Source organism: Tursiops truncatus, chromosome 12 (assembly GCF_011762595.2).
Source record: "Tursiops truncatus isolate mTurTru1 chromosome 12, mTurTru1.mat.Y, whole genome shotgun sequence".
NCBI lineage: Eukaryota > Metazoa > Chordata > Mammalia > Artiodactyla > Delphinidae > Tursiops > Tursiops truncatus.
Genome location: NC_047045.1, coordinates 57,383,450 through 57,404,401, shown reverse-complemented (window position 1 = coordinate 57,404,401; position 20,952 = coordinate 57,383,450). Strand labels below are relative to the sequence as shown.

General features: G+C 39.3%; 1 protein-coding gene across 9 annotated transcripts in view; it reads right to left on the bottom strand.

Annotated features, from left to right (window-relative positions):
• Nucleotides 1-20,952, bottom strand: part of L3MBTL3 (L3MBTL histone methyl-lysine binding protein 3) — a 118,899-nt gene that overhangs the window by 56,290 nt on the left and 41,657 nt on the right. For all 9 annotated transcript variants that reach the window (XM_019951856.3, XM_073789585.1, XM_073789583.1 and 6 more), the window contains 3 exons: nucleotides 18,071-18,206; nucleotides 16,072-16,163; nucleotides 13,415-13,566 (listed from right to left, as the gene is read on the bottom strand). In XM_019951856.3, coding sequence (XP_019807415.1) covers nucleotides 13,415-13,566; nucleotides 16,072-16,163; nucleotides 18,071-18,206 — 380 coding nt within the window. The remainder of the gene's footprint in view (nucleotides 1-13,414; nucleotides 13,567-16,071; nucleotides 16,164-18,070; nucleotides 18,207-20,952) is intronic.

Below are 20,952 nucleotides of genomic sequence, written 5' to 3'. Positions count from 1 at the left end.
AATATTTGCTATACCAAAGGATTTTTCACTCTTCCAATATATTAGTACCAAGTAGATTTTTATCAGATACATATATATCGTATAAACTTGATACCAGGGAAATAGTTTTTGTTCCCACACAAATTGTGTTATATTCCGCAACTTCAAAAATAGCAAAAATTAAAAGATAATAAATTTGTGTGAGTGTGAGTGATGGGAAGTCCAGGACATTTGCAAGGTTTTGGGCATGGCCACTAGAAGAGTATACTTACCATTTTTTGAGACACGAAGAATGCAAACACAGCCTGACATTCCAAACAGTGAATGAAGAGTTCTATTACTAACATGTTTAATAAACAGGTCAAGAAGTAGATAATGAACACAAAAATTTGGAGTTCAAGGGCAAGATCAAGGCTAAAAACACATATTTAGGAGTCATCAGCATTTGAGATGAGGAGAGATGAGCAGAGATGCGACCATCCAGAAAATGAGTACAGAGAACAGAAAAGAGAAGAGAAGAGACAAAGAAGTCCAAGAAGGAATGACTAGTAAAGTAAGAGAGAGAAAGAAAGATGAAATCAATTGGGTCAAATGCTACTGCTAGGTCAAAGAAGAGACGAACAAGAACTGATCACTGGATTTACCAACATAAATGTCATTAGTATAGTTGAAAAGAGTTGTTTTGGTGGAGCTGGGAATGGGAAAGGGCAAAAGCCTGAATAGAGTGGGTTTAAGAGAGAGTGGAAGGAGGAGATTGGTTCAAGATGACAGAGTAGAAGGATGTGCTCTCACTTCCTCTCGCGAGAGCACCGGAAGCACAACTAACTGCTGAACGATCATCTACAGGAAGACACTGAAACTCACCAAAAAAGATACCCCACATTCAAAAACAAAGGAGAAGCCACAATGAGATGGTAGGAGGGGCACAATCACAATAAAATCAAATCCCATAACCGCTGGGTGGGTGACTCACAAACTAGAGAACACTTATACCACAGAAGTCCACCCACTGGAGTGAAGGCTCTGAGCCCCACATCAGGCTTCCCAACCTGGGGGTCTGACACCGGGAGGAGGAATTCCTAGAGAATCAGACTTTGAAGTCTAGTGGGATTTCATTGCGGGACTTCAACAGGACTGGGAGAAACAGAGACTCCACTCTTGGAGGGCACACACAAAGTAGTGTGCGCACTGGGACCCAGGAGAAGGAGCAGTGACCCCATAGGAGACTGAACCAGAACTACCTGCTAGTGTTGGAGGGACTTCTGCAGAGGCAGGGGGTGGCTGTGGCTCACTGTGAGGACAGGACACTGGCAGCAGAAGTTCTGGGAAGTACTCCTTGGCATGAGCATGCCCAGAGTCCACCATTAGCCCTACCAAAGAGCCGGGTAGGCTCCAGTGCTGGGTCGCCTCAGGCCAAACAACCAACAAGGAGGGAACCCAGCCCCACCCATCAGCAGACAAGCGGATTAAAGTTTTACTGATCTCTGTCCACCAGAGCAACACCCAGCTCTACCTATCACCAGTCCCACCCATCAGGAAGCTTGCAGAAGGCTCTTAGATAGCCTCATCCGCCAGACGGCAGACAGCAGAAGCAAGAAGAGCTATAATTCTGCAGCCTGTGGAACGAAAACCACATTCACAGACAGAATGAAAAGGCAGAAGACTATGTACCAGATGAAGGAACAGGATTAACCCCCAGAAAAACAACTAAATGAAGTGCACATAGGCAACCTTCCTGAAAAAGAATTCAGAATCATAACAGTGAAGATGATCCAGGACGTCGGGAAAAAAATGGAGGCAAAGATCAAGAAGATGCAAGAAACGTTTAACAAAGACCTAGAAGAATTAAAGAACAAACAGAGATGAACAATACAATAACTGAAATGAAAAATACACTAGAAGGAATCAAGAGCAGAATAACTTAGGCAGAAGAACAGATAAGTGACCGGCAACACAGAATGGTGGAATTCACTGCTGTGGAACAGAATAAAGAAAAAAGAATGGAAAGAAATGAAGACAGCCTAAGAGATCTCTGGGACAACATTAAACGCAACAACATTCACATTATAGGGGTCCCCGAAGGAGAAGAGAGAGAGAAAGGACCAAAGAAAACACTTGAAGGGATTATAGTTGAAAACTTCCCTAACATGGGAAAGGAAATAGCCACCCAAGTCCAGGAAGCGCAGAGAGTCCCAGGCAGGATAAACCCAAGGAGAAACATGCCGAGACACACAGTAATCAAACTGACAAAAATAAAAGACAAAGAAAAATTATTGAAAGCAACAGGGGAAAAATGACAAATAACCCACAAGGGAACTCCCATAAGGTTAACAGCTGATTTCTCAGCAGAAACTCTACAAGCCAGAAGGGAGTGGTATGATATATTTAAAGTGATGAAAGGTAAGAACCTACAACCAATATTACTCTACGTGGCAAGGATCCCATTCAGGTTCGACGGAGAAATCAAAAGCTTTACAGACAAGCAAAAGCTAAGAGAATTCAGCCCCACCAAACCAGCTCTACAACAAATGCTAAAGGAACTTCTCTAAGTGGGAAACACAAAAGAAGAAAAGACCCTACAAAAGACCCTGATAACAATTATGAAAATGGTAATAGGAACATACATATCAATAATTACCTTAGACGTGAATGGATTAAATGCTCCAACCAAAAGACACAGGCTTGTTGAATGGATACAAAAACAAGACCCATATATATGCTGTCTACAAGAGACCCACTTCAGAACTAGGGACACATACAAACTGAAAGTGAGGGGATGGAAAAAGATATTCCATGCAGATGGAAATCAAAAGAACACTGGAGTAGCAATACTCATATCAAACAAAATAGACTTTAAAATAAAGAATGTTAAAAGAGACAAGGAAGGACATTACATAATGATCAAGGGATCAATCCAAGAAGAATATATAACAATTATAATATATATACACCCAACACAGGAGCACCTCAATACATAAGGCAACTGCTGGCAGCTATAAAAGAGGAAATCGATAGTAACACAATAATAGTGGGGGACTTTAACATCTCACTTACACCAATGGACAGATCATCCAGGCAGAAAATTAATAAGGAAACACAAGCTTTAAATGACACAACAGACCAGATATATTTAATTGATATTTATAGGACATTCCATCCAAAAACAGCAGATTACATTTTCTTCTCAAGTGCACATGGAACATTCTCCAGGACAGATCACATCTTGGGTCACAAATCAAGCCTCAGTAAATTTAAGAATACTGAAATCATATCAAGCATCTTTTCCGACCACAACGCTATGAGATTAGAAATCAATTACGGGAAAAAAAACGAAAAAATCACAAACACATGGAGGCTAAACAATATGTTACTAAATAAGCAAGAGATCACTGAAGAAATCAAAGAGGAAATAAAAAAATACCTAGAGGCAAATGACAACGAAAATACGACGATCAAAAACCTATGGAATGCAGCAAAAGCAGTTCTAAGAGGGAAGTTTATACCAATACAATCCTACCTCAAGAAACAAGAAAAATTTCAAATAAACAATCTAACCTTACACCTTAAGGAACTAGAGAAAGAAGAACAAACAAAACCCAAAGTTAGTAGAAGGAAAGAAATTGTAAAGATCAGAGCAGAAATAAATGAAATAGAAACAAAGAAAACAATAGCAAAGATCAAGAAAACCAAAAGCTGGTTCTTTGAGAAGATAAACAAAATTGATAAACCATTAGCCAGACACATCAAGAAAAAGAGGGAGAGGACTCAAATCAATAAAATTAGAAATGAAAAAGGAGAAGTTACAACACACAAGGCAGAAATACAAAGCATCCTAAGAGACTACTACAGCAACACTATGCCAATAAAATGGACAACCTGGAAGAAATGGACAAATTCTTAGAAAGGTATAACCTTCTAAGACTTAACCAGGAAGAAACAGAAGAGATGAATAGACCAATCACAAGCAATGAAATTGAAACTGTGATTAAAAATCTTCCAACAAACAAAAGTCCAGGACCAGATGGCTTCACAGGTGAATTCTATCAAACATTTAGAGAAGAGCTAACACCCATCCTTCTCAAACTCTTCCAAAAACTGAAGAGGAAGGGAAACTCCCAAACTCATTCTATGAGGCCACCATCACCCTGACAGCAAAACCAGACAAAGATACTACAAAAAAAGAAAATTACAGACCAATATCACTGATGAATATAGATGCAAAAATCCTCAATAAAATACTAGCAAACAGAATCCAACAGCACATTAAAAGGATCAGACTATACTACAAAGCTACAGTAATCAAGACAATATGGTACTGGCACAAAAACAGAAATATAGATCAATAGAACAGGAGAGAAAGCCCAGAGATAAACCCATGCACCTATGGTCAACTAATCTATGACAAAGGAGGCAAGGATATACAATGTAGAAAAGACAGCCTCTCCAGTAGTGGTGCTGGGAAAACTGGACTGCTACATGTAAAGAATGAAATTAGAACACTCCCTAACACCATATACAAAAATAAAGTCAAAATGGATTAAAGACCTAAATGTAAGACCAGACACTATAAAACTCTTAGAGGAAAACATAGGAAGAACACTCTTTGACATAAATCACAGCAAGATCTTTTTTGATCCACCTCCTAGAGTAATGGGAATAAAAACAAAAATAAAAAAACGGGACCTAATGAAACTTCAAAGCTTTTGCACAGCAAAGGAAACTACATACAAGACGAAAAGACAACCCTCAGATGGGAGAAAATATTTGCAAATGAATCAACAGACAAAGGATTGATGTCCAAAATATATACACAGCTCATGCAGCTCCATATTAATAAAACAAGCCACCCAATCAAAAAATGGGCAGAAGATCTAAATAGACATCTCTCCAAAGAAGAAATACAGATGGCCAAGAAGCACATGAAAAGCTGCTCAACATCACTAATTATTAGAGAAATGCAAATCCAAACTATAATGAGGTATCACCTCAAACCGGTTAGAATGGGCATCATCAGAAAATCTACAAACAACAAATGCTGGAGAGGGTGTGGAGAAAAGGGAATCCTCTTGCACTGTTGGTGGGAATGTAAATTGATACAGCCACTATGGAGAATAGTATGGAGGTTCCTTAAAAAAACTAAAAATAGAATTACCATATGACCCATAATCCCACTACTGGGCATATACCCAGAGAAAACCATAATTCAAAAAGACACATGTAGGGCTTCCCTGGTGGCGCAGTGGTTGGGAGTCTGCCTGCCGATGCAGGGGACACGGGTTCGTGCCCTGGTCCGGGAGGATCCCACATGCCGTGGAGCAGCTGGGCCCATGAGCCATGTCTGCTGAGCCTGCGCGTCTGGAGCCTGTGCTCCGCAACGGGAGAGGCCACAACAGTGAGAAGCCCACGTACCGCAAAAAAAAAAAAGAAAAAAGACACATGTACCCCAATGTTCATTGCAGCACTATTTACAATAGCTAGGTCATGGAAGCAACCTAAATGCCAATCAACAGATGAATGGATAAAGAAGATGTGGTACGTATATACAATGGAATATTACTCAGCCATATAAAGGAACGAAATTGGGTCATATGTAGAGACATGGATGGATCTAGAGACTGTCATACAGAGTTAAGGAAGTCAGAAAGAGAAAAACAAATATCGTATATTAACGCATATATGTGGAATGTAGAAAAATGGTACAGATGAACCAGTCTGCAAGGCAGAAACAGAGACACAGATGTAGAGAACAAAACATATGGACACCAAGGGGGAAAACTAGGGGGCAGTGGTGGTGGTGATGGGATGAATTGGGAGATTGGGAGCAACATATATACACTAATATATATAAAACAGATAACTAATAAGAACTTGCTGTATAAAAAATAAAATAAATAAACAAAATGGAAAGCAAAAAAAAAAAAGAGAGAGAGTGGAAGGAGATGGGAATAGCTAACTCAGAAAATACATTTAAGGGGTTGTGTTTTAAAAGGAAGCAGAGAAATGAGAAATTAGAAAAAGGGAGGTTGTTCGTTTTTTAAAATTTGGGACATACTTAGGGGAAGCTGGATTAGGCATATGTGGAAATCTCTGTACATTAAGTTTGGAATTACTTCAAAATAAAACTTTTTTTTAAAAGATGGGAAATATCACTTCATTTATTCAAGACATATATGCTGAGCGACTACCATGATCAGGGCACTGTTCTAGGTGCTAGGGCTACAACAACTATCAAAACAAACAAAAATCCTTTCTCCTGCTTGGGTACCGTAGGAATAATTCAAAAGAGAGGGATGACCTATCAATGCAGAAGAGAACTCACTCTGTGTGAGGGAACAGAGAAGCGTGAGAGCAGGGGGACATCACGCACAGTTAGAGAGAAGGTTCCACAGAGATCAGAAAGGTGGGGAGACAACATGGTGGGAGCATGTGGACCTCTCTTTTGACCATGTCTATTTTGTCAGTGATACAGGAAGCACACCTATCAACTGAGTGGGAGAAAACGAGAGGGGCTGTGAAAGATTTGAGGGAATAAAAAGGGGAGTGAAATTTACTGGAAGAATAGACAAGGACATGTAGCAGGATTATGGGGCAGGACCAAGGGCCCCATTGAGGTTAGCAGTCATGAAAGTGAGTTAGGCCAGTCAGCATGTTGCGTCTTTCTCCAGCTATATTCAACCGCTCAGGCACAGGCAGAGAGTAGGCAGAACGTCAGATTCAACCAGAATTGGGATTTTGCCAGGCAAACACAATATAAGGAAGTAGAGGCTATACTTACAAGGGAGTAGTTATAACAGTATTGCAAAATATACAAGCATCTAGAGGCATATTACAATTAAAACCTTAAAAAAAAAGTTGGTAGAACATTTCCCATCTGTGTTCTCAAAGATGATAGGAATCATGGAGTTTAAAAAAAAATCAGGACCCTATGATCAAATATTTGAGGAAAATAACACATCTCCCTCTTAGAGATTTACAAAATACATCATTGGCATATTAAAGACTGAAGTTATTCTACACCAGGCATACTTCACCTTATTTCACTTTGCTTTACTGTGCTTTGTAAAGATCACGTTTTTTACAAATTGAAGGTTTGTGGCAATGCTGTGTTGTCAGAAGATGGTTAGCATTTTTTATCAGTAAAGTGTTTTTAAATTAAGGTATATACAACATTGCTTTTTTAGACATAATGCTATTGCACACTTAACAGACTACAGAGAACTTTCTAGGAAATGTTGCAAGTGAACTAACATCCAGTCACCACTTTCCAAGTCAATCTTTCCAAGTGAGCAGCTCTGACCAGTAACACAAGATGAGCTGATGGAACCCCAGCTTAATGCTGATTTTTCTCAAAATTATTTCAGTAGAAAATACCTTTAAATTTATAGTTGAAGGTTTTTATTCACTTATTGAATATCTCCTACCCACCCTCCCTGACACTATTATTTTTCTGAATCTATATAGGGTTACATGTGTATGTGTATGTCATTATTTTAGAAATGTGAAAGGAAGACATAATGCCGCCCAGTTCATATGGCAATTGGTACATTTCTTACACTATACATTGTCATAAAAGATATTTGAATACCCAACTCCTTCCGAGGCATTATTATAAATTGTATAAGCGAAACTGTGGCGCTCGATTTCCAGCTGTACTATTCTTTCCTAGACAAGTATTTGGTTATGCATTATTAGTAATGATGCAGCCTTTATTTTAGGGAAATTTTTATTTTATTCTAGGGAAAGCTGTTAATTGATATAGGGATCCTTAAAAATGAAAAAATAAGTATATGATACTTTAATTTTTTCCTTCCCAATTTAAGACAACTATCAAGTACTTCTAATTAACTGTCAGGTTCGCGTTGATTGAAATACAAGCATTAGACATAATTAACTCTTTTGATTTTACTGGATTTCTCTATAAATTATAAGCGAGGAAAATACTGTAGCGTATTTTGGCCACTCATTCCTGTACTGCCTGAATCTTATATAAGGTTTTAATATTATTTAAATATTGGTCAAAGTCACCGTCTAAAATAAACCAGGAAACTGTCTCAATGATGAAAATAAAAATAGCCCTATTTTTATCTAGTTTACTTATAGCTCCTCAATAAACAAACACCACTTCGTTCAGAAGTTGGAAGGCTGTGAAATCCTTTGTTACTATTGAAACACAAGTCATCTCTTAGTCCCATCTAGTGTTCAGAAGCAGAAATGTAACCAAGAAAAGATATATTGAAGAACAACTAATGGTGAAAAGTTTGGCAAATCGTTGCTCCCTGTGCCTTTCCTTTCTTTCTTTGGGGTTTTTCTGTGTATTGTTAAAGAACTCCATCTCCAAAAAATATTTTTTTTAAGTCCACTTCACAAGTAAGTGCAAATTATTTATGAAGGCTGCTAAGATCTAATCAGACCTAGACTGGTAGATAATAACAGAAATAATAATTCATGAAAAATCCATGTTTGTAATATAGAGCGAGCAAACATTAAGATCCTCATTTTATGGAAACACTGAGAGGTTAAGCGATTTGGGGTTAAAAAGAAAGGGACCCTGGTTCTATCAGTCACAGCCAAAAGCTAAACGAAAGTCAGGTGCACACGCTGGGCTCCCCAGATCTCGGCAGAGAGTCAAACAAGAACATTTCAAGACGCTCACTTAAGGAAAACCTCAAAGTCTTCATTCAAGCAATGGTTTAGATTCTTTGAAGCAATACAGCACACTTGGTCTCTCTCAATCCCTAAATCCAGAGCATGACGACTGTCAATTTATTTCCCAGGGCCCACCTTCCTGGCTCCCACTCTGCGCTCACTCTTCAGGGCTTCCAACACTCTGTTTTACTACTAAACCCCAAACCTCATCATACGGAGTCATCGTAGTTCTTTTCATCCCTAACTCATTTCCAAACCCATTCCCCACAGTGGCTGTTTTCAATATTCGTAATTTGCTTCAAGATTAAAACCTGATTTCACTAACACAGTGACTACTAGGAACAGATAAAGGAGGTCCCACCACCTCATCACTCTAGCGTCAATTTTCCTTTCCTGTCTTCATTTCCTCCATGAGTGAGAATAAAGCTTATTTCTTCCCAAGGCTAGCCCCTCCTACAGGACGCGGTATCCTCAATTATTCAGTCTCAGATATCTCCTCTCTCCCTCTACGGTGGCTTCCTTCCTTCAACTAAGCTCAACACTCTCTGTGTGCAGGAAACCCTCCTCAAGGGTTGACTCCCCCTCAGGCAATAATCCACTTTCACCTTCATGGCCAAACTTCTGTGCTTGATGTCCTGTACAGCTATCTCTTTAACCTTTTGCAAACTGGTTTCTGTTTCTAAAATTCTTATTTTAATCCTCACACCACCTCGTGAGATAGGGACTATTTAATCCTTTCTGCAAAGGGGGCAACTAAAGCTTAGAGGAGTTAAGTCACTTACTGAATCCCCGGGCTGCCATACCCCAAACATACCATTTTTGCCCCATGGGCTTAAACATAAGCAGCGCTTTCCGGGAATATTTCATCCCAACATCTAAGTACTAATTCCTATCATTCTTCATGGTCCAGTTCAAATCCCATGTCCCCAGGAAGACCTCCCCGAGAACACTCCAGTGAGTCAGTCAGCCTTTCCTTCCATTTGCCACCAGAGACAGCAAGCAGTTGGTTCCATTAAGCACTAACCACCATCAACTCTGAAGCCAAGACAGCAGTGCTGCGTTTCTCTCCAGCAGCCAAGACAGTAGTGCTGCGTTTCTCTCCGTTCCCAGACACTGAGCCCCTCAAGACTGAAGTGCAGAGCTACCTGGGTCCCTGTCATCTCTGTGACTCATCACCACCATCAAGGGCTGCTTTCCAAATTTAATGGTTGATGACAAACCTGTTAACTTTGACAACGCTCTAAGAAACTGACAACGCAATGCAGCTTTTCAACATTATTTTGGGCAGACACATAAAACTAATATTACTCTCACTGTACAAATGTGAAAGAGCCCCATCTCTAAAAAAAAAATAGAAGAAGTGTGCAATCCACTTGGAAACAACAGTAAAAGGTCCCAGCCCCATATTTGTTCTAATTCACTAACTCAATGCTTCTCTTTTTCATAGATCTGTTTGATGATTTTTCAGCCTAACTCACTGGGATACTGGACTGAAATTCAAAGACGGCTGAAGTGGCAACCTCACGCTAGTCCACAGTCGCCTAAGTCCTGCTGTCATGGCTTCCTGGTTCCCAAAAGACAAGGTCACGTGAAAATAACATTTTTTGGGGGAGGTGGGATTGGGTCACATATTGCTATTATTTATTATTATTATTAATATTATCATTTTGTTAACTTTTTATTTTATACTGGAGTATAGTTAATTAACAATGTTGTGCTAGCAAAGCGACTGATTCGGTTATACAAATACATGTATCTGTTCCGAAGATAACACTTCTTAAAAGCAAGATTCCTTCCCAGGGCCTGAGGGAAGAGAGGGGGTGACTCCTCATTGTGGAGCCCAGCCCTCAGGCATCGGAAGATGATTGAGGGAAAGAGGCCACACGCTGCGCCGCCGGGAGGATGGTGGCATCCTCACTGGGAGGGCTTTCCTTCTGCCATCCTTAAAGTTCTTTCCAATATTCCAATATTCTGTGATATTTAGGATTATTCCTAAGTCTAATCACTGTCAAGGGGATAGAATTAAACGACTACCAACTACCAGTAATAAAAGCACAGAGGAAACCCAGAGGTAAACCAATTATTATTCTAATATATGTATATTATTTCCTTTCATTAAAAACTACTTCAATCCTACATAAATTTAAATCCCACGTAGCACTCCTCTTTGGAAGGAAGAAATGTTTTACTGCAATTAAACATGCAGTACCACAAATGTGTGTGTGTGTGCGCGCACACGTGTGTGTGCATGCATGCGTGAGCGCTTTCAAATTCCCACTAAGGTAAAAAGAGATAAGATCACTGTCCAATTCAAAGGGAAAAAATCTCATTTCCAAACTATTTTAAATTGGGAAACAATCCAATTTGTATCCTCAATTACATACCTAAGTAATTTATGCAGATACTAACCATTCGAAAATTCGAAGATCAAAGAACATAATATTTAATAAGGCTGGAGAAATTCCAGTGCACTTAAGCAATTTTCAATGTGCCTTAATTGTATATTGAGGCAGAGAACACACCGCTATTGCTTTTCTGACAATTAATAAAATATAACTTCAAGAGTTAGAAGTATAAGTATATCCTCAAAGTACATTCCATTCTAAAAATAATTTGGTTGTGCTCATAAGAGTGCAAAATCAGAGCTGAAAGAGATCAATTTTTCCCCTGCTCTTTCTAATAAGAACCCAGGATGCTTCCTAGTCCCTAGGCATTTGCCATCAAAGAAAAATGTGACAAATTCTTCTAGAATTCCTCATTACTTTTTTCCAGAAGAATGTTTTTAAAGGAAATGCATCTTACGTCAAATAAGCAACTTAACTTTTAAACCCTATAATACTTATAAGACCACAAAAATAACTGGAACTAACATCCACCCATTTGTTTAAATCAGGCAAAAGCTCTAAAAAAAGTTCTCCCTAAATGAATCAGAACTTTAAAAACAAAAAGCTCTCATTTCAACAAATTCTAACTACTGTTTTAAAGTATCATTTATTAATAAAAGGACTGGATCCTAGTCATCAAGTTGGTACTGCCACCATCACAGCACATCAAACACAGGAGGGAGAAATATGTTCCTCCCAGGACAGATTACAATATTTCTAAATTTACAGTTTTCTCATCTATTCACTCACTCAAGATAGGTACACATAATTTTAAATGAAACAAAAACCACCAGTTTGCAGAAAATACGAAAGAGAAGAACATGGTAAGCAATACGATGAGGATTCAATCAGCAAACCCAGAATGCGGGAGACTCAACAGGAAAAACCACCTGGTTTCTTCAATAAAAGTTACAAGGGGAAGAAAATGATGGAGGAATAGGAATCTATAAATTAAAACTGATCAAGAGAAACATCAAAGCAATCATAAAATGTGCATCTTATTTGGACCTAAAGCAAGCAAGAAAGAAAACCAAGACAATTGGGGGAGAATGTTTAAGTATGTTAGTGACATTATGCCATTTATAACTTTATATATTTGAAGAAAGAAAAAGAATATCTTTAGAAGAGACATTCACAGATGAAATGCCATGGTATCTGGAATTTGCTTCAAAGCAATCCTGGTGTTGGGAATTTAGGAGTAGGAAAACACAGGAAACAAGACTGATGTAAACTGGTAACTGCTGGTGGTAGTTAATGGCTGCAGGAGGGTCACGCTATTATTCTCACTTTTGTATATACTTGAAATGGTTTATGTTTCAATAATAAATTTGATAGCAAACTGAATAAAAAGATATCCTATGAGGAAAATTAGACTTTGCAGAAAAAAGCTGGGTTAAACATACTAAAATATTGACAAGTACTTGACTCTATGCGATGTGATCATGGAACTGCTTTAAAAAATTCTGTGAAAACCATATGTAACATGTAATTCAGATTTTTAAAATTCACCGTTTAAAAGTCTGAATAGCAAATGGCTTTCACTGTCTCTCCTTTTTTAAAACAATGCAAGTAAAACTGATGCCTGTCTGAGAATCCAATTTGAGGATTAATGGAAATTATTGATGGCTCTACTGAATATTTAAATATACACACACTGAAAAAGACAGGAAACAAGCTTTCCTGAAACTGAGCTACATTTATAAAAATTAAACTCCATTTGCTACTGTAACATTAGCCTTATTTTATAAAGATGTCTGTCACTTCTCGTTGTAAGTATTCTCCAGAAGGAACCAAACAGTGCAGAAATGACTTTCACCAGCAAACTGAATTGTAGTTCCATCAACAAACATGAATTTGGTATGAAAAGTCATTATTTCAATTGCTTAATCAAAATCTCATGGTTTTATTATAATTATTTTATGATTATGTAATTTTAGAATTATGTTGCTCCCACCACTTTATGTAGTATAGTCAACACCCATAAGGATTAAAAACAATATTCCTCAATTAATAATTTGTATTTCAGCAATTATAAATAGTTAAGTTAGCTACTGGGCATGAAAACATGAAAGGAAGATTAAAATATTTTCCTGAAAAATGAGATGAAGGGGAAGTGTGAGTCTGTGCATACATTCACGTGTGAGTATCTGTTGGGAGTGTGGTATGAATTGCACTTCCACAGGAGGAAGTCAACTAAAATACAAATCACGAAGTAGAATTAAAGGATGTTATTTAGAAATATACGCCATATGGAACAGGTAAAAAGTTAAAAATCTGAAATGGGAAAGAGTGGGACAGAGCACTGTTACTTTAGTCATAAGCTTTGCATTATTACTGTTTTTAAATCATGTACTTGGATAAACACTCAATTAATAAAGCACACAGCAATGGAAAAAATGTCTCACCAATAGTCATAGCTCTCATCCCAGTTGTCAAAATGTACGAGGAAACGATTGTCCACCATATCTGTTACCGTAGCAACACAGATGAATGCAGGGTTCTTTTTGTCTACAGCTTCAAGCTTCATTCCAACTCGAAAGCCTGATGGGATCACTGTCTATGAAACATACAGATTTAATTAGAGATAAGCACACACTTAACAGCAAGGACCTGCACCCTCTCTGCACCTCTGCCTGAAGGCCTAGCATCCATCAACCGTATTCACATAATTTAAAAATCAAGAACCACTTTTACAGCAGAGTTGCTTTCCAGCAAGTAGCAATAAGAAAAGTGTCCTGTTGCTACACCCAATTAACTATCTGGACCTTTAAAACTTACACACCCATAACCTCACAAAGTTAATTAATTTTAACATGTGTCCTGATACTTTAGATGACTACCCAAGTTAGGCAAGTTTTATTTACTGTAGAGTTTACTTTCAGTTTTTCTTTTCCTTTATTACAGACTTAACAATGAAAATTATTTCACACAAAATAAGCACTTAAGCTAATAAGTCAGTATAAATTCACTCCCACTTCTGAAAAGGTCTTTCAAAAGAGTACTCTATTGAAAGTAGGTCATCTTCCTATACAAAAGGCTACAAATTATTACAACTTTGATTCAACAATACAGATATTATTCACAATAGCACGAAAAGAACTGGCTGTTAACACATACAGCCATTCAAAATAGTTTGTAACATATGGAAATCCACAGATTATCAGCCATCTGGGACATGAGACTAAGACAATAATAAGTTCAGTAAGACTTAGTGCTTGAGGTGCTGCACGTGTAAACATTCCTTACAATCTTTTGTGAGGAAAAGTATCTGAATCTCAGAGAAGTACCTGAATATCAGTTATATCAATCACAACACATTACAAATCACTTCAGCCCTTCTAAAAAAAATCCTTCTGTCCAGACTGAAGCGCACAGATACTATTCTAATCACTTTAAGCAAAGTAGATGTTATCTCTCTTTTTACTATAATTATACAGCTATCATCAGAAAAACGTGGACAGCCATGTATCTGAATATGTTAGAGTGAAGTTCTGTCTGAGTCGAAGGATCAGGCACTAATGCTACACAGATACTGTTACTACATATTTAAGCCCTGAAATTATTTATCAATGTTCTGACCGTAAATATTTGAGTATTCTGAGGTAGAGGAATCTAGAAATAGAAAAATTAATTGCCTCTTAGATACCGAACACACAGCCCAAGATTAAGTTTTGTGCTAGCAATGCACAGAATTTAAGACGATGGTTCAAGGCAGTGGATCAAATCCCTGACTGAACTCATCACCAGACAACCAGACAAGGATTAGGAAACTTGGAGCAGTGACAGCAAGCAGGCTGCTGAGTTTTCCACCCGACTGATCTTCCTCCCTTGTCTTGACAGAGAATGATGCCGAATGACTACGCAGTATTTACATTTCAGCAATTAAGTTATCCTCTCAATTAAGACATTTAAAAATAATAGCCTGGCTCATTATCTCTATTAATTACCTAAATGCACACACACACACACACACACACACACACACACACACACACACACACACTCCCTCTCCAGTTCTCTAACTCAACCTGGCTTATGTTCACAATTCGATTAGAGAATGTTTCAGCCATGACTGATGCCCTCAAAACACCCGGTTAATGTCATTTCCCAAATGAGGGTATTTGGGGTGTGTGAGAAGGTTTTCCCCACTCCTGATATTTATTTGGAGGGAATCCCTAGTAAAACATGGCTGCCTCTCTCTACGCTCTCACTCACTGTCCCTAACTGGTGAATGTGGAAAGAGGAACTGGTCACACCTTTAAGAGTAAGCTGGCCTACAGGACATAACAGTCTCCACTCTGCCCCTCTAGGAGCAAGAGCTGTCCTGCAAGAGGGTAGTCTGCCCTGGTCCAGTGCTCCTGGGCTTGGCTGGTGAGGCGGGAAGGGCCAGTAAATCTCTTCAACCCCAGGGCTCAGAATCAAGAAACGCATCTGCCAGCAGATACAGGCCATGCATGTACTCCAACTGAGCCCTTACCAACTATGAAGATGAGACTTTGGTTTTCCACCTGCTTGCTCTCTGTTCTTTCCAATGAGATCAGAACTAGGGCAGGGAAGAAGACTAACATATCAGGCCTCCTCAGAGATGCCAACAGGTCAAGAAGTGGAAAATACAAACACATCCAGACTTTGCTTCTGTTACACTGCGGAACAGAGCTAGAAGCTGGAGAGAAGATTTAAATGATAGTCCCTAGCATGCAAACCTAAACGGGGCTACATGCATCTCACTATGTGAATCCCATCTGAACAGCACTCCTAAAGCCGAGTGACAGTAACAATGAAATGTCACAATTTTTCTTATGCACCTTAATTGTAAATTATAGCTAGGTTTTATACTATGTTGCCTTTTATTATTTAACAAAAAAAGACAGCCATGTTATGGCCAAAAACATATTTATTCAGGATGATTTTAAGCTAATTTTAAAGTTTAATTAAGATAAGAGCACTGTATTTACCAAAGCTATAAAATTTATTATAGTTTCTTGTTATCCCTTGTAATTTATCTAGTGAAACACTCAAAAGCCAGTTCCTGTGAAAGGAGAAGTATTTTGGAGGTACTTACTATATTCTGATTTTCAAATAATGACTTGGGAGCAGCCTGAGCTTTGCATGTCTTGAGATAAGCCTGCCAATTAAATTCTTCTTCTTTATACCCTAGGGTAAGCACATATAAACACACAGTAAAATACCAAAATATTTCACACTTTAGCTTTCCCTTCCTACTTTTATCTGTAACTCCAACATGCCAAAATCAAGCAATCAGGTGACTCTTTACATAGACAGTATTTAACTTATAATTTATATCTATGTAGTTTTATACACAGGGCATTGATTTCCAACAAATTATATTATGTTTTTCAATTCTGAATGAATGGTAATGGATGAAAAGAAAAGGTGTAAGAAAGCAAACATATATTGTACTCAGATGGACTTCTTTTTATTACCAGACCATTTCTACCAGTATTTAGGTAGAATTCCTCAGCAGTGAGCTAGAGTAGTTGAGTTCTTTGTTTTTCCCTCACCCGTTCTACTCTGGGAGACTAACTTGTAGGAACAAGTGGGAAGCTGGAAAAAATGGTAATAACAACAGATAAAATCTTTCTGGCCTGTCACCACAAGAAGGACAATTCAAGATTTATGAAGTAAGCATGTTGGCAAATTACAACAATGGAAACGTCCTTGTCTTAATTTTCACAATTTCATGTTTAATGCTGGTAAAACCAACATTTTCTTCAAAAAGGAAACTGAGCATTTAATTTTATCTACTCATGTGCTCGCTTCTACTTCCATCAAAGTCCAGAGGCTGGTGTGAAAGGAACAGCTAATAATTCACCATGTATAACAGGCCAATTTATACAAAGGCTTACAGATTCTCTTTTTCATCCTTAACTTTTCTAGGTGCTTCTGTTTGATCCTTCAGTTATCTGAAAATGCCATTCTGCCATTAATTTTTCACTTAAAACCAAAGGAGAGCTTGTCCATTAAAACCCAATAACCCTGAGACAGGCCAAAAATATCAAACTAGTAACCTGGTTCTTTGACATCAAGCAAAAAATACTGAATGTAATATGAAAAGGAAGGAAATAAGAAATTATTAAATATATTAGGGATGAACTGAAAAAGATAGGATCTGTTATTCTTGGATGTTTTGTATACATGAAACAGACAGAAGCATTGGCAGACTGTAATATAAAGAATTTAATAATAAAAGAATAACTGCTATTAGTCCAGCCCCCAGCTGAACTGATTTTCAGTGTTATATTCTCCTTTCCAGTCTCCTAAATATTCAGATATGTAAGTTTAATGCATAATTTCTCAAGATTTTTTATTTACTGAAATGTCAGTAAACAGTTAGCTATGTAAACAGGTTAGAACTAACTTTTCAATCATATTTCAAGGATGTATTTGTGCGTGTGTTGTGTGTGTGTATGAAATAGAAATCTGTAGCTAAAACCTGTAGTCAAAATTAAGTATCAAGCAGATGTTATGTGACATGCAAGTAAGTACATGGACATAGTTTATTCTCTTAAGTAGGATCCTATTTTTAAAATTTCTTTCGCTTTATTTTATTTTATTTTTAATTTATTTATTTATTTTTGGCTGTGTTGGGTCTTTGTTGCTGCGCACGGGCTTTCTCTCTAGTTGCGGCGAGCGGGGGCCACTCTTGGTTGTGGTGCATGGGCTTCTCATTGCGGTGGCTTCTCTTGTTGCGGAGCACGGGCTCTATGTGCGTGGGCTTCAATAGTTGTGGCTCACGGGCTCCAGAGTGCAGGCTTAGTAGTCATGGCGCATGGGCTTAGCTGCTCCGCAGCATGTGGGATCTTCCCGGACCAGGGTTCGAACCCATGTCCCCTGCATTGGCAGGCGGATTCTTAACCACTGCACCAGCAGGGAAGCCCTAAATTTCCTTCACTTTAATAAACATTTTTCATCATTAACAATAAGCTTAAATTTGGGCCCACCTGAATAATCATCAAGTCTGAATTCTTAAAAATCTAAATTAAGATATAAGAAAATAAGTGTTTCAGAATATAAAATGTGAAACTAAAAAGTGACAATACCTTTTGGAGGATGGAGCTTGTGGCCAGTCTTCTCACACCACCCAACTGGGTGAATATCCAGAGCGTCTGCATTTACCCAGAAGTCGTAACAATCAGAATATCCGTCAAAGTGCAGCTTTATCCGGTACCCACAAACCTGAAACAGGTAAAGGAGGTCGATTAAAAAACAAAACAAAACAAAAAGCCCAGAATATTTCTGCACATGTACAAAAATACATTAACATGGATATCAAGTATGATATGGATTATGTTAATCAAAGCACCCTTGTTAACAGCCACAAAAACAAGTGAACAAATAACAAAATCTAAAAGCAAAGGCTATTACATTGGGAAGAGCTGAGCTACAGTGTTCTGGCATCATCCTCAGTTCCACCAGGAGCACATGCATCCTGGGTGACAATTCTCCTATGCAGACAAGTCCTCTGTTCACTCCCTACATTGAACAAGCACATGCTACCAAGGGGAGCTGGCAGCACAGGGTGCACAGCTCCTGCAGGGTGCCGGAGTGGGTGCCCTGCCGTGCACTGGCTCAGTGCTAGCTCTCTGTCCTTTATAAAGCTCCACACACAGCGATATCCAGCCAGACCATGGCTGGTGCAGACACGGGGAGAAGTCAACTTATTCTCCTCTCCACTAGTAGCAGAGTGGGGAGAAAGAAAGAAAAGCCTCCCCAGTTCATACTCAGATGAGACAGGCTCCCTGGAATCCAGTGAAAACTCACTCTGTGTAATGCATGCCGAATGCTGATGCCACATATCTGCCTAAGTTAGGGCCCCACTCGGGGGAGTTCTCAGTTGAAAAAAAAAAAGGTTATGTGGGTTTCTGGGGCCTTTGCTGGGTCACACTTGGCCTTGGGCTCTCAAGACAGTTCAGCCTCTCAGTCTCCTTCCCACTAGCACAGCAGATGTGTTCAAGTGGAACCACACGCCACATCAGACTCTAACCACTCCAGGGCACCTGCCTTGCAGAAGTCTAACAAGAAGCTTGAGATTAGAGCACGGAGCCAGGGCAATTCACAATCCCAAAGTAATCAGGAAGCTGTACAGTTACTGCCATGAAGAGTTCTCTAGGGCATACTGTTAAAGTTCAAGTGGCAGAACAAACTTACAGAGTGAGTCACAGTTTGTGAGAAAAATGATATTCATGTGAGTCCATGTATGTATTTATGTATGTTTCTGTGGGTATATGTATGTTATTATGTGTGTATACATATATACATATGCCCACACATATATAAATACATATATGGACTCACACACAAAAGTATATGTATTTAGACACACACACTTATATAAATACTTACATATATATGTAAATTCACAGTAAAAAAAAAGTCTGGAAGGACAGATGCCAAATATTAACAATGATTTGTTTTGAGAAGTGGGAAAGAAGAGGCAAAAGGGAAAGATGGATTTTTAAATATTTTATCTTATATATTAGCATTAAAAAAAAAATAAAAGGTAGGGCTTCCCTGGTGGCACAGTGGTTGAGAGTCCGCCTGCTGATGCAGGGGACGCAGGTTCGTGCCCCGGTCCGGGAAGATCCCACATGCCGCGGGGCGGCTGGGCCCGTGAGCCGTGGCCGCTGAGCCTGCGCGTCCGGAGCCTGTGCTCCACAGCGGGAGAGGCCACAACAGTGAGAGGCCCACATACCGCAAAAAAAAAAAAAAAAAAATTAATAAAAATTAAAAAATAGAAGGTATTAATGCTACATATATAAAAGTGAAAATAAGCTGACTCCCCCCAGAGAGATAAGAACACCCTGCAGAGCCGAGACTGGGGTCTCTAGAAGCACGATCGTTCGAGAAGGGTAGGTGGCTGCCCCCCACCCATCCCATGCCAAGGAGGAGCTCAGGGGCTGCTTCTCTTACAATCCTTGGAGCTAGGCAGGCCCTCCCTGCCTTACCCTCAGTTGTCTCTGGTCAATGCCTACGAAACAAGCCCCTTCAGTAATTTATCCCTTCAATTCTTCAGGGTCATACTGCTCTGAGCTTCTGCCCCATGCACTGTCAACTTCCCACTACTCCCCCTGTAATCTCTCTACTATAGCTCACGCCCTCCGAAACCCTTTGGTAAACAGCCTCCTCCACCCTCAACTTCCTTGCTCAAAGGCACATCTGCTTCTTCCCTCTGAAGCCTTCCCTCAAGTGGAGGCTGCTCTTTCTCCTACTCTCCATCCCTCCGAGGCCCAAGCGTGGCCTCCTGCCTCAGGCCACACCACGCTCCTGGGCCTGTTCTCCACCCTGCTCCTCTGAGGCCTGTGCCATGTGGCTGCACCACTTCGCCCTCATCATCCTGCATACTACCTCCCCAACATCCCTTGTCACTCATCACACTAAGCATTGGCTCACTCTCTTCCTTTCCATCCTGAGTAGTTCCACCAGGCACATGGGTGACTCAGCCAATACCGCAGCTCTTTCTCCCTGCACTTCCTCTTCTCCCATGGATCTTGTCCCATCAGAAACTGCGTTGCCTTTCAACGATTAAATTAACACATCCGTTCAGTTTGCTAACCCAGTTACTCCCGATACACTTCCTTCTGAATCTCAATGAAAACTCTAGCATCTCACCTTGATTCCTCTACCTTCTCCCTAGCATCCTCCTTTCTCTGGAGCCTCCTTCCTTAGCAGTCACTTAAAATACTTTATCAACATTTTAAATTGTTGCCCTAAAATGTTGTCTGACAAAATTCCATTATCCCAAGGATCCACCCAGTCTGCACCTATACCTGGTCTAGGGACTGGCGCTAAGGGAAAAAAATGACACACAGTCAATCCTCATTATTCATGGTTTCCGTATTTGCAAATTCACCTTGATTACATACATTTGTAACCCCAAAATAATATTTGTGGGGTCTTGGGACATGTGCATGCACAGAGTGGT